General features: G+C 43.5%; 1 protein-coding gene across 4 annotated transcripts in view; it reads right to left on the reverse strand.

Annotated features, from left to right (window-relative positions):
* LOC143124628 (uncharacterized) overlaps positions 1 to 11107 on the reverse strand; it is a 24796-nt gene extending 13689 nt beyond the window's left edge. For 3 of the 4 annotated variants that reach the window (XM_076286297.1, XM_076286295.1, XM_076286298.1), the window contains exons 1-5: positions 10899 to 11107; positions 9042 to 9115; positions 8808 to 8888; positions 3998 to 4054; positions 2158 to 2361 (exon numbers count right to left, since the gene is read on the reverse strand). In XM_076286297.1, the coding sequence (XP_076142412.1) occupies positions 2158 to 2361; positions 3998 to 4054; positions 8808 to 8888; positions 9042 to 9115; positions 10899 to 10944 (462 nt within the window). In that variant the 5' untranslated portion in view covers positions 10945 to 11107. Of the gene's footprint in view, positions 1 to 2157; positions 2362 to 3329; positions 3352 to 3997; positions 4055 to 8807; positions 8889 to 9041; positions 9116 to 10898 lie in introns of those variants that run through there. The other variant, XM_076286299.1, reaches the window with a different exon arrangement.
* Positions 11108 to 12500: the final 1393 nt, after the last annotated feature.

Here is a 12500-nt window from a genome sequence, read left to right on the forward strand (position 1 = left end):
ATGCAGTGTGTGAGATGGTGCAGTGTGTGAGATGGTGGAGTGTGAGAGATGGTGCAGTGTGAGAGATGGTGCAGTGTGAGAGATGGTGCAGTGTAGTGTGTGAGATGGTGGAGTGTGAGAGATGGTGGAGTGTAGTGTGAGAGATGGTGGAGTGTGAGAGATGGTGCAGTGTGTGAGATGGTGGAGTGTGTGAGATGGTGGAGTGTGAGAGATGGTGGAGTGTGAGAGATGGTGTGTGAGAGATGGTGCAGTGTGTGAGATGGTGCAGTGTGTGAGATGCATGGGCGTAGATTTAGGGTGGGACGCTCATGACTAGTCCTAACCAATATTTTAAGATGACAAAATTGTCCCCACCAATATTTTAGCGAACTCATTTGTGCTGCTGATCATTCCGACAGCCAGCACGACAGTACAAGAAACGTCGTCATTTGATTGGCTGAAAACCCAAGGGGGAGGGGGAAGGGTTATCTGACACGCATGCTGCAAACACGAGCGGGTGTGTCAACGACAACGGTAAGTTAACAGGGCTGTCTGTCAAAACATAGGCTAGGCCTACCCCATAAAAGGCCAGAGTGGAACATTTTGATATTCCCTTTTCCCTTCAGCATACATACAAACCCCTGGTGATAGCATATGTTACCCAGGATATTGTTAAAGATAAACCTAGCTTCTGTAATCTTTCAACCAAGGTCAGGAGTATTGATTAGGGGTGTGCAGCACGGTCGCATAGAAGTCGCGCTATCACAATATTACCAAGTCACTGAATGTTAATTAGCCTACCTTAAGTTAGAATCTTGGAAGTCACAATAAACATTGGATCTGGACATTTTTCGTTTCTATTCTGTTTATGTTATGTATTTCTGAGTGTAGCCTACACAATGCAGAGAAATAAAAGGGAGACCCAAATTCGTTTGAAGGACTGTCATTGTTACATGCTGTAAAAACGTGTTGGCAATGTGAATAAGTTAACACTGTTGGTTATTCAAATATAATGAATCATTATTTGATGAATAATATCCAAATAACACTATCATATACAATATAGGAGTGTAGTAGGAGGGTTAAACTCGCTAGCCAAAGGATAGGCTACAAAATGAATGAACCACTTTGTATGCAGGAAAGACAGCATCAAACCACTACAGATGGATGGCAGGTTGAGGAAACAGCATCAGGGCTTCAGGTGAGGTTCTAATTATTAGCCTATGTCAAATTGTCAATTCAGTTGGAGTCAGCAGCATTGCTGTACAATATAATGAGATGGCGTAGATTCACTTCTGTATTGTGATATTCTGTATTGCCAACAGTCTGAAATAACAAAGGAAATCGCCATTAAGGCACTGGTATCTTACAGCAAAAGAATTCCAATTACAGTTAAGCATTAATAAAGAAATACAAATATAATTTAGAGTCGCATAAATTCATAGACATATTCAATCCTAAACTATGGTGCATTTCCATACTCAGTAACATAAATAAAATAGTATATGACTATAACTATATATATATATATATATATATATATATATAGTTGAACTCCCAATTGGCATCTATTGGTCAAACATTTATTTACGTTTAAACAATTGTTTTCGTCTGCACATATTTCTCTCCAGTCGGAGATGCTAGTTTAACTTTAGAGTACTACAAATAATGAAAGAGGCTATTGTCTATTGACAGTCTGACTCTTGTCAGTAAAAGTTTACTTTTCAGCCGGGGGGGGGGATTGGATGTCCCCACCAAAGCTGAGACCAAACCTACGCCCTTGGTGAGATGGTGGAGTGTGTGAGATGGTGGAGTATGAGAGATGGTGCAGTGTAGTGTGTGAGATGGTGCAGTGTGTGAGATGGTGGAGTGTGTGAGATGGTGGAGTGTGTGAGATGGTGCAGTGTGTGAGATGGTGCAGTGTAGTGTGTGAGATGGTGCAGTGTGTGAGATGGTGGAGTGTGTGAGATGGTGGAGTGTGTGAGATGGTGCAGTGTAGTGTGTGAGATGGTGCAGTGTAGTGTGTGAGATGGTGCAGTGTGTGAGATGGTGCAGTGTGTGAGATGGTGCAGTGTGTGAGATGGTGGAGTGTGTGAGATGGTGCAGTGTGTGAGATGGTGCAGTGTGTGAGATGGTGCAGTGTGTGAGATGGTGCAGTGTGTGTGCGTGTGCGTCTACCTCTTCATTGGTTGCGTGCTGGCGGTTGGCTCTGCTTCCAAGAGGCGGAGCTACGGAACTCTTGGTGGGGGGCAGGACAGGCGCTGGTTGCACTTCCTTCATAGGCTCCTCCTCTTCCTGTGCAGGCTCCTCCTCTTCCTGTTCCCCACCTGGTCCCTCCTCCTCTGACTCACTCTCACCTGGGCCTTCCGCTGACTCCTCCTCCTAAACGAAACACACGCACACAATACAGAATCATCATCACATAGAACATGTGTGTGTGTGTGTGTGTGTTTCAGAAAAAATGGTTGGATTTGAATTAGTCTACACATAACCCACATAGATACCACACACACACACACACACACACACAAAGAAGTAAAGACTCATGGCAACTAACACACTTACTCCAGCTTGGGTACACAAACATAAGCTAGTGGCTATAATCGGTGTGTGTGCATATGTGTATGTGTGTATGTGTGTGTGTGTGTGTGTGTGTGTGTGTGTGTGTGTTTGAGTGTGAAAGAGAGAGTGTGAGTGTGAGCATTCATCTTGGCAGGACTGGACAGGGATATGACTAGCAGATGTCCTGCAAGAGAGGGTGTGTAAGTGTGTGCAGTAGCTAAGATAAAAAACACTGCAGCATTTTCTCAGAGATTCACAGCACACAACTCAGAGAGACTGCCTGCCTGCCTGTGTGTGTGTGTGTGTGTGCATGTGTGAGAGAGTGAGTGTGTGTGTATGAGTGAGATAGTTAGATACTAGCTATAAGAGCGTGTGTGTGTATGTGTGTGTGTGTGTGTGTGTGCGCATGTGTGAGAGAGTAAGTGTGTGTGTATGAGTGAGAGAGTTAGAGACTAGCTGTAAGAGTGTGTGTATGTGTGTGTGTGTGTGAGGGAGAGATAACAACAGAATGACAGACTGACTGTAGGAGTGTGGGTGAGAGAGTGAGTGAAAGGGATTGAGAGAGAGAGAGAGAGAGAGTTTGAGAGAAATTAAGAGGAGAGTGAGTGAGAAAGAGAGAAGAGAGAGAAAGAGGAGAGAGAGAAAGAGGAGAGAGTGAGAAAGAAAGAGAGAAGAGAGAAAGAGAGAAGAGATAGAGAGAAGAGGTATAGAGAAGAGAAAGTGAGTGAGAAAGAGAGAAGAGATCAAGAGAAGAGAGAGAGAGAAAGAGAGAGGAGAGGGAAACACACCTGTTCCATGTTTTCGTTCTGTTTCCCCTTTAGAGGAGAGTGAGTGAGAAAGAGAGAAGAGAGAGAAATAGAGAAGAGATAGAAAGAGAGAAGAGATAGAGAGAGAGAAGAGATAGAGAGAAGAGAAAGTGAGTGAGAAAGAGAGAAGAGAGAGAGAAAGAGAGAAGAGATAGAGAGAGAGAAGAGATAGAGAGAAGAGAAAGTGAGTGAGAAAGAGAGAAGAGAGAGAGAAAGAGAGAGAAAGAGAGAAGAGATAGAGAGAGAGAAGAGATAGAGAGAAGGGAGAGAAGAGAGAAGAGAGAGAAGAGAAGAGAGAAGAGAAGAGAGAGAGAAAGAGAGAAGAGATAGAGAAGAGAAAGAGAGAAGAGATAGAGAGAAGAGATAGAGAGAAGAGATAGAGAGAGAGAAGAGAGAGAGAGAGAAGAGAGAGAGAAGAGAGAAGAGAGAGAAGAGAAGAGAAGAGAGAGAGAGAGAGAGAAGAGAAGAGAGAAGAGAGAGAGAGAAGAGAGAAGAGAGAGAGAGAGAGAGAGAAGAGATAGAGAGAAGAGATAGAGAGAAGAGATAGAGAGAGAGAGAGAGAGAGAAAGAGAAAGAGAGAAGAGAGAGAGAAGAGATAGAGAGAAGAGATAGAGAGAGAGAAGAGAGAGAGAGAAGAGAGATAGACGCACCTGTTCCATGTTTTCGTTCTGTTTCTCCTTCTCCAGCTTCTTCCGTTCTTTCTGCCGCTGCAAGAGGAAGGAAACATCGAAACTGAGCAGCCGCACTCTGTGTCTGTGTCTGTGTCTGTGTCTGTGTGTGTGTGTGTGTGTGTGTGTGTGTGTGTGCAAGCAGGGGCGTAGCCAGGATTATTTTATAGGGGGGGCCAGCTGGGTCCAGATTTTTTATTGGGGTGGCACTTGGGAATCAAAACTACTATTTGAAAAGTACTCAAAAAGTTTTGAAGATTACAGTGTCGGCTACCCAGTCTAGGCTACCCAGATCTGTCACCAATTCATATTAATACTTTGATTTGATTTGATTTGATTTGATTTTTAAATAACACAAAGAGAAAAAGCATATTATACCATTCTTATTTTTAAATGTAGCCTATCACTGTCAGCTGGACATGACTTTCATCTATGTGTAGGGCAGACTGTCCTGAATCTGGCAATATAAGAACCATGGTGGAGGGGGGGTTGGGGGCTGAGCAATTTACAGACATGTGGTGTGAGCCTTACAGAAATAAATAGCATTTTTTTTAATTTAGTAATGAAAAACTTTCTGCGCTGTACACTCATGATGATTCTGAAACAACTTTTTACTACATTGTCATGAACAAAATGAAGACAAAAAGGTGTTTCTTTGTCGAAGAAATTGGGATGCCATGTGAGTCTCAAATTGAATGCCATGCAGGAATTTGCTAGGATCTCAAAACCGTATTATGAACATGCTTTGCCATAGAGAAACACATGATAGCGTTGGATTATGATCATGCTTTGCCACCACAACACACAAAAACGTGGGGTAAGTCGAACTATATGAAGTTATTACTTTGATGTCATTTCGTCTGTTTTATAACCCAGAAGGATGTACTTGGTATCAAATGATAGCTCGGTGTCTCCTCTTTTAACTGACATGCGTGGCATATCTATCCGATCACGGGGTCGTGAGTAGGGCCTAATTCAGAGAGTAATGGGTGTGCAGCGTTTTTGTACATGATGTTATTTTGCAGTCACGTTGTCTGTTTGTATAGCCCAGAAGCATCATATACTTGGTACCAATAGATAGTCCTGTGTCTCCTCTTTCTTCTGATATGCTTGTCATATCTATGCGATCACGGGTTCGCAAGTAATTCAAACGAGAGTAATGGGTGCGCAGGTGAACTGTAAATATGAATCAATTTGATTTAATTTCATGATTATTTTTTATTTTCATACTTGATCGCACAGACAAGTGTTTAGTCTCGTTGGAAAGCCCCACTTCTGCTCTGTCACGCAATTAAGGTTTCATCTCGCTGCGATGAATAATTCCGGAGCAATGTAACAAAGAACTCAGGCAAAGCAGCCTGCCTCTGCCTGACCAGCTATGGCAAGAACCACACGCCGTCAGCAAATTCTGTTTTTATAAAGTATCCTAGGCTAGGCCCTATTAGCCTACTTTTATTAGAGCCATCCGGAGATATGTGCCTAATAAGCTTACATTTCACCCGAATTTGTACTTGGAATTTTATCTAAATATTTTTGTAACAGCGTTACCGCGGGCATCCGATTATTTTTTATCAGCCCAACACTTCAATGTCAGAGCCTACCTAACAAGGACAGCCCAACTTGGCTATGATTCGTGACACATTCTAACATCTTATTAGCATTAATGTTCCAACTCATCATTAACTCACCTGTTGTTACTGAGGTTAAGTAGTAGGCTAGTCTACTGTCAAGTGTTTTTATCAGATGACTTGAATTGTCCCACTGCTGCTGCTGCTGCACTAGGCCTACTCACGATTTGATCACAACCGTGGGCTACACTTCCTGACTGGGCCAATGGTCCTAGATAGAGTGCAGTAATTGGTTCAGTCCCTGTGTGCAAGTGTGTGTGTGTGTGTGTGTGCGCGCGAGTGTGTGTGTGTGTGCGTCTGTGTGACAGAGATCAGTATGTGTGCATGAGAGTGAGTGAGTGTGTGTGTGTATCAGTGTTGCGCGGTCTGCCCGAAATTAAGCGGTCGCCCGCGGATGACCGCGGTCACCCGCGGTTATGAGTCATAAACAAAATATTTTAATGATATTCGGGTCATTTGCGGGCGGGTCAGTTAAAATTAATTAAATATATATTTTCTACAAATAGGCCTACTTAAAATATCACGAGAAAGCTAGCATCAATACAGTAAAGCATCAATACAGTAAAGTCAACAGTAAAGAAGCAAGACGCGAGTTAAAATAATAAAGACACCCCTTCAGGAAAAGCGATATAGGCTATGGTTATGGTCTAGGCCTACTTCTTGCGAAGCCATTTAAAAGTATGACAGCCAAAACGGGCAGCCTGCAGGAATAAATGTTATGGCACAGACTACACAGCCATATCTACCGGTATGTATAGGTTCGCGCATGCATAAAAGTTACCTTAGTTCGTTGTGTTTGTGACTTTAAACAGTGGATGTGCTTTAGTAAAGCATAGTGCTTCATTCAGCATTTTAAACCAGTTCTTACGCTAACGTTTTGACCAGCAATGTATCTCTCTTGCCTACCTCGCCTCACCATTTCTGTTTTCGAAAGAAAGATGTATGTCCATGGCCTTCAAATCTTATCCTAGTGTTCTTATCCTTTGTGCGTTGCGTGCGTGCTTGCGCTCTTATTCTCATTCTTTCTCCTGCGCAAACATTATGTCCTGCATGCCTACTGCGTGTAGTTATACTGCATAAAGTTTCGTAAATAAATTAGTTTGTTTTTACAGAAATGGCCTACTGTCACACTGCATGCAGCCTATAACCAAAAGCACACATTTTGTAAATAAGCGGGTCGGATCGCGGGTCGGGTATAATTTTGTCCTAATTAATATTCGCGGTCCGAGTTGCGGTCGGGTTGATTAAAATATCGGGCCACCGCGGGCCGCTTGTGACCAAACCCGCGCAACACTGGTGTGTATGTATGTGTGTCTGAGTTCGAATGAGTGAGTGCTTCAGAGTAATTATAGTCATTAGACTGGTATGTGTGTGAGTGGTTCAGTGGTGAGTGAGCAGTGTTTGGAATAACGCCGTTTAAAAGAACGGCGTTAGGCAACGCCGGGGTAATCTAACTAATTACTTTTCCCGTCGTTACAACGCCGTTAACATTACTGGACGTTAAATGCGTTGCGTTACTATGCATTGATTGAATAAACTGTGTAATCCGAACGCACCCCTGGCTCACAGCTAGTGAGTGGTTCAGTGGTGAGTGAGTGAGTGAGTGAGTGAGTGAGTGGTTCAGTGGGGAGTGAGTGAGTGAGTGAGTGAGTGAGTGGTTCAGTGTAGGCTGTCTGGCTGGCTGGTTGGCTGGGTGAGTGAGTGGTTCAGTGTAATATCGTTGCTGGTGTTGCAGGGTTGTGTGTAATGTTGTTGTTGGTGTGTGTGTGTGTGTGTGTCTGTGTGTGTGTTGGGGTTTACCACACTATACCGTAACCTATACCTCACACATGTAATCCTTAAACTTAATAGGTTAGTTGCCATACGCACATTACATTAGTGCTGCTCTTTGAAATAGGGGAAGCGGTCAGCAAATGAGTAAATTATTGTCCTTTAGTATTATTGGGATACTACATTGTCCTTTAGTATTATTCTACTACATTGTCCTTTAGTATTATTTTACTACATTGTCCTTTAGTATTATTCTACTACATTGTCCTTTAGTATTATTGGGATACTACATTGTCCTGGTTACCCAGATCCCCCAAACCCATTTTAGACCTACTGAGATTTTTCAGACATGGCAAACTGTCAGCTACATTAACACAGTGCACCCCGTCAGTTCCATGGTCATTGGAAAGGCTGATAACTTGGCAGCTTATTGCCTGGGTTTGTCTGCGAATTTTGAACTAAATCTATTCTGGGCATTCGTCCATCTTGCTGTTTTATTCCAAGTCTCTGCTTGTAAGGAAGACCATCAAATAGCTTTTAAAAATCAAATAGAAAAGTTAGCATTCTTTTGCTACCACTTCACATAGCTGGCAAGCTAGCTACCTCTTCACAAAGCTAGCACATTGTTTAGCTACCACTTGAAATAGCTACAGTAGCAAGCTAGCTGGCTAGACTTCTCTTTACAACATGGAAACTAAAGCAACTGACAAACTCCAGAAGTCTATTTTTAGTATTTGGTTATGGTTATGTACAAAGACAAGTAGAAATGGACTGCACTGCTGGCAAATAAATGAGAATGAGCAGCAGCTTGCCTCTCATCGTCACCTAGCAACACTGCAAAGCTTGGACTGAACTTGACTAAAATTCTTCAATCCCGACAGTAAACGCTGTCAATCAAAAAGAGTTCCAGCCACTTTGACGGTTCCTCCAAACATACTAAGCCCAGCGTCTAGGTTAGCTCACGACCCCATTCCCTCCCAGGGACAGAGCTGCCACAGGACTATAAAGGGTTAAATCAGGTTATGACGACCTGAGAGAAACTACTAGGCCTACTTAACGATCAAGCCGAGTTGCACACTTTAGCCAACAGTCTTAATATAGAACAAGAATTTAGTAGGTTTGATAAAAATTGTACCTTATTTGTGCATATTTTATGGAAAAACTTGTTATGTCATTTTAGGGGAGGCAGAGCTTCTCTGTGTGTTTGTGCTCCTGATGGCTGAGCTCATCTCTGTACACTAGTGTTACTTTTCCATGTGAGGTCTGGGAGGGGGAAGGAGTCAGAGTGTGTGACGTAACTTTGAGCATGAGAGATAGATAGAGAGAGATAGAGAGATAGAGATAGAGAGAGAGAGAGAGAGAGAGAGAGAGAGAGAGGGGGATCCAGGACTCACCTTCTTCTTAGCCCGTCGTTTCTCTGCCCGTCTTTTGGATCTCTCCTCCTCACTTAAGCCCTCCTCCCCACTGAGGGGCTCCTAACACACACACACACACACACACAGTCGAAATCACACCATTTTTACACTTTCATTATGAGAGCAGTTCTTTGCTTGCCACGCATGTATGTACACATGCATACACACAAGAGTAATTATATAAGATGTACGCACACACACACGCACACAAACCTGTGGTGCTGAAGTGTGGCTGGCATCAGTCGCAGCTTCTGTTTCCATGCTCTCCTCTCTCTGTTCACTGGGGCCTACAGAAGCAACACACACACACACACACACACACACACACACACACACACACACACACACACACACACACACACACACACACAATCTCATGAAGACATAAATACATTAATCAATAACCACAAGCCAACTAACCAGTGCACACAATCACACACACACACCCCATCTGTGTATACAACGCAAGAGGTAATGCACGCGCACACACACACACACAAACACACACACACACACACAATCAGGCTGTGTATACAATGCAAGAGGTAGCGCACGCACACACACACCAGGCTGTGTATACCAACGCATGAGGTAGCGCACACACACACACAAGCCTGTATAAATGGAACACCCTCTGAGGAGGTATTCCTACTTGTCAGCTTATTCGAACCCTGTTTGTTTGTATTACTTTTTTTCTCTCTATTATTGTGTTAAATGCTCCAAATATAAATAAATATAAATATGATTATCATCATGACATATATATAAATATATATGATTATCATCATGACTGGTATGAAATGTAATGTATAGACCACATATCTGTCTTTGCTGCAGTACTAGTTTGAATATAGTTACAAATACCGTATGCTGACACGCACACACGCTCTCCTGTGGACTGATTTGGGATCTGCAACACTCAAGGCCGGAATGGCGAGAGAGAGAGATAATGTATGTTTGTGTCAGAGTCTGTAGGCCTGTATGTGTGCATGTATCTGTGTTGGTGTGCGTGAGTGTGAGAGTTACCACAGGTGTCTGCTCCTGTTGATAAGGCTGATCTTTTATGCGGATCACTTTAGTCAGCCCACACATGATAGGAGTGTGAGAATATGAGAGAAGAGAGCATCAACAATTCTCATTCCAGCAACCTTGGACACCTGTAGCTACCCATGATGCACCTGTGTGGGGTGTTTCCACTGAAGGGTGGCAGGACATACTCCTGACGCTCATTGAACCACTGTTTGCACACACAGAGAATCTACCCACTTCAAACACACTCACAACAGACTGCAAAACACACTGCGCTTCTTATGACTGCGAATTTCTCTCTCACACAACGTGTGAATGAGACGCGGCGTCTCTTTCCAGAGAACTGCTCAAAGTCGATGCGTAAAAACACACCTGACAAACATGCTGTTTGTCCGGACAGGAACTGTCTAGAGTGGTTGTCCCGCACACGAGTCGTGTAGTGTTACCGAGGCGGCGGACTCGCGACACAAATGGAATACTAATGTAACCGTAACGTAACCGTGCTCGTGTTCCTGCGGCAGGTAAGCAACATGCAGCCTGTGCGCTGTTGTTGTTAAGCAGCGCGAGGCCGAGCGGAGACGGTTTTACAACGATCTCTTATCGCCAGCGCGAGTCCGCGTCTCCATAACCCACGTCTTCACGGAGCCAAGGCAGAAAGAAAAGTTTCACATTTTGATTGACAAAACTTGCGATTAAGTTAAGCGATTTTCTAACTAGAACTAGTAACTCTTCCACATTGGTGTTTACGTTAGAGATTGTACACAAAGGTTGGCACTGATTTGGCACAAAAATCTGAACTTTTAATCAAAGATAAAAACAATCTGCTTTCAATTGACGTTGTAAGTTAGTAACCTGTTACATTTTCAGTTCTGCTTTTTCCTTACAGACCGTGATTGCTGTCACCGGAGAGGGATATGCGTTCTCCGTGCTAACCGAGCGAGCGATCGGGTTTAATGAGGCTTGATTAAAGCCAGGCGAGGCGAGCCTGCGCGTATCGCGGCATGGAGAACTTCAGGGCGAGAGAAAAAGTTTGCGACTCACCGCTCGAGAGCCCCAGCAGCCGGTAGATATCTCTCGTGAACCTCATCACCGCGACTATCTGGCATTATACAGTTAAATAAGGCATTATTAAAACATAAATACACTACAACAAACTAGATCAGCTTTAAAACATGGGTATGGTGGACATGTTAGTTGAGCAGGAATCTAGGTGCCTGTTTCGCTTCCTGGGCGTATGGGGCGCCGGCGTATTTGGCAAAGCTTGCTGACACTCCCTCTGGTAGCGTCTTAAAGGGACCGGGAGTCGGACAGACCGCTCAAGTCTCAAGGACAGCGCGAATCAACGCTTCAGCAGAAAACAGAATCACATGATAGTGTAACATAGACGTCGCTAGACACCTTGGCACGTGCTGTATACTGCTGAGCCTCTGTCAATAAGTTCAGGTTTTTAACTAAAGCCATCCTTACACCGGAAGACAAGATTTGGGAAAGATTCTTGAAAGATTGTAGTATTTTGAGTAAAGCTCGAATGGGGGCCATTAGTTAAAATACTATAACCTTTCAAGAATATTTCCCAAATCTTGTCATAGTCTTCTGATATATGGGTAGCATTAGGCTATTTGGAATAATATAGATTGCTAACAGGAATGATACTGCTAACAAATAGAATAGAATCTCTTTCTGTTGGTAACGCAAATTAACCCATAATACAAGATGAGATTCGTACACTCCTTGTGCTCAAACCGGCAGTCTACCTGGCAGGCAAGTCTCTTTGGTAAAGCAGGAATTCAATTATACTCAAATGCCATTGACCCCTATAGATAGGACATCATAAAATGATTTGCATACCAAATACAGGTCAGCAAGAAGAGCCGATAAGACAGGTAAGACCAGGGGGGTATGTAGTTTAGTGACAAACCTGGGTATGTTAACTCAGAGTAAGTGGTAAGCCTCCTACAACAAGATAGATAGATAGATATATAGATAGATAGATAGATACTTTATTGATCCCCAAGGGGAAATTCAGGATTAGTCATCTATTCAGAAATTAGTATCTCTTTGCACCCTCACAAAAGCTGCAGTTACATTGAAGTGTTTCTGAATTTTCCATGCCCAATATATCGCATTTCCTGCATATGACTCCAAAAGTGCAGTTTTGACAGCTGGAGTGGTGTAGTTATTTTCTCTAGGGGCAGTAGCCAATAGCTCGCCCCCTTTTAGCAGCCGAGGTATGGCCGCGTAAGCGGCAAGTGCCTTATATATAGCCTTTCAGCACATTCCATGCATGCAGCCGACATGCACGGCCCAAAAAGTGTGATTTGAGTAAGGCGGAGAGTGTGTGTGTGTGTGTGTGTGTGGGTGGGGGGGGTTAGGTCCAGGTGACAGCACGAAACACGAGCTCGGAGCTCAGCGCAGGTGCCCTGGCGATGATAAGAAGCGAGATTCCATGAACTTTGAGTGCAACGCTTTGAGTGCGACACTTCGAGTGACACTGTAAAATTACTCTTATGTAAGATCAATACTTTCCAAGATACAGCCAGTTTTACAGGGGGAGGGGGGTGTCGATTTTGTCCAGCCTCTTTTTTTTTGTCAAAGTTCACAAGCCCCCAGCGCAAAAACTAAACCATGTAGGAGGCTCAAATT

Source organism: Alosa pseudoharengus, unplaced genomic scaffold (assembly GCF_046254945.1).
Source record: "Alosa pseudoharengus isolate Yale_2024_CS ecotype anadromous, Long Island Sound unplaced genomic scaffold, YU_APseudo_1.1 YU_APseudo_1.1_scf_15, whole genome shotgun sequence".
NCBI lineage: Eukaryota > Metazoa > Chordata > Actinopteri > Clupeiformes > Clupeidae > Alosa > Alosa pseudoharengus.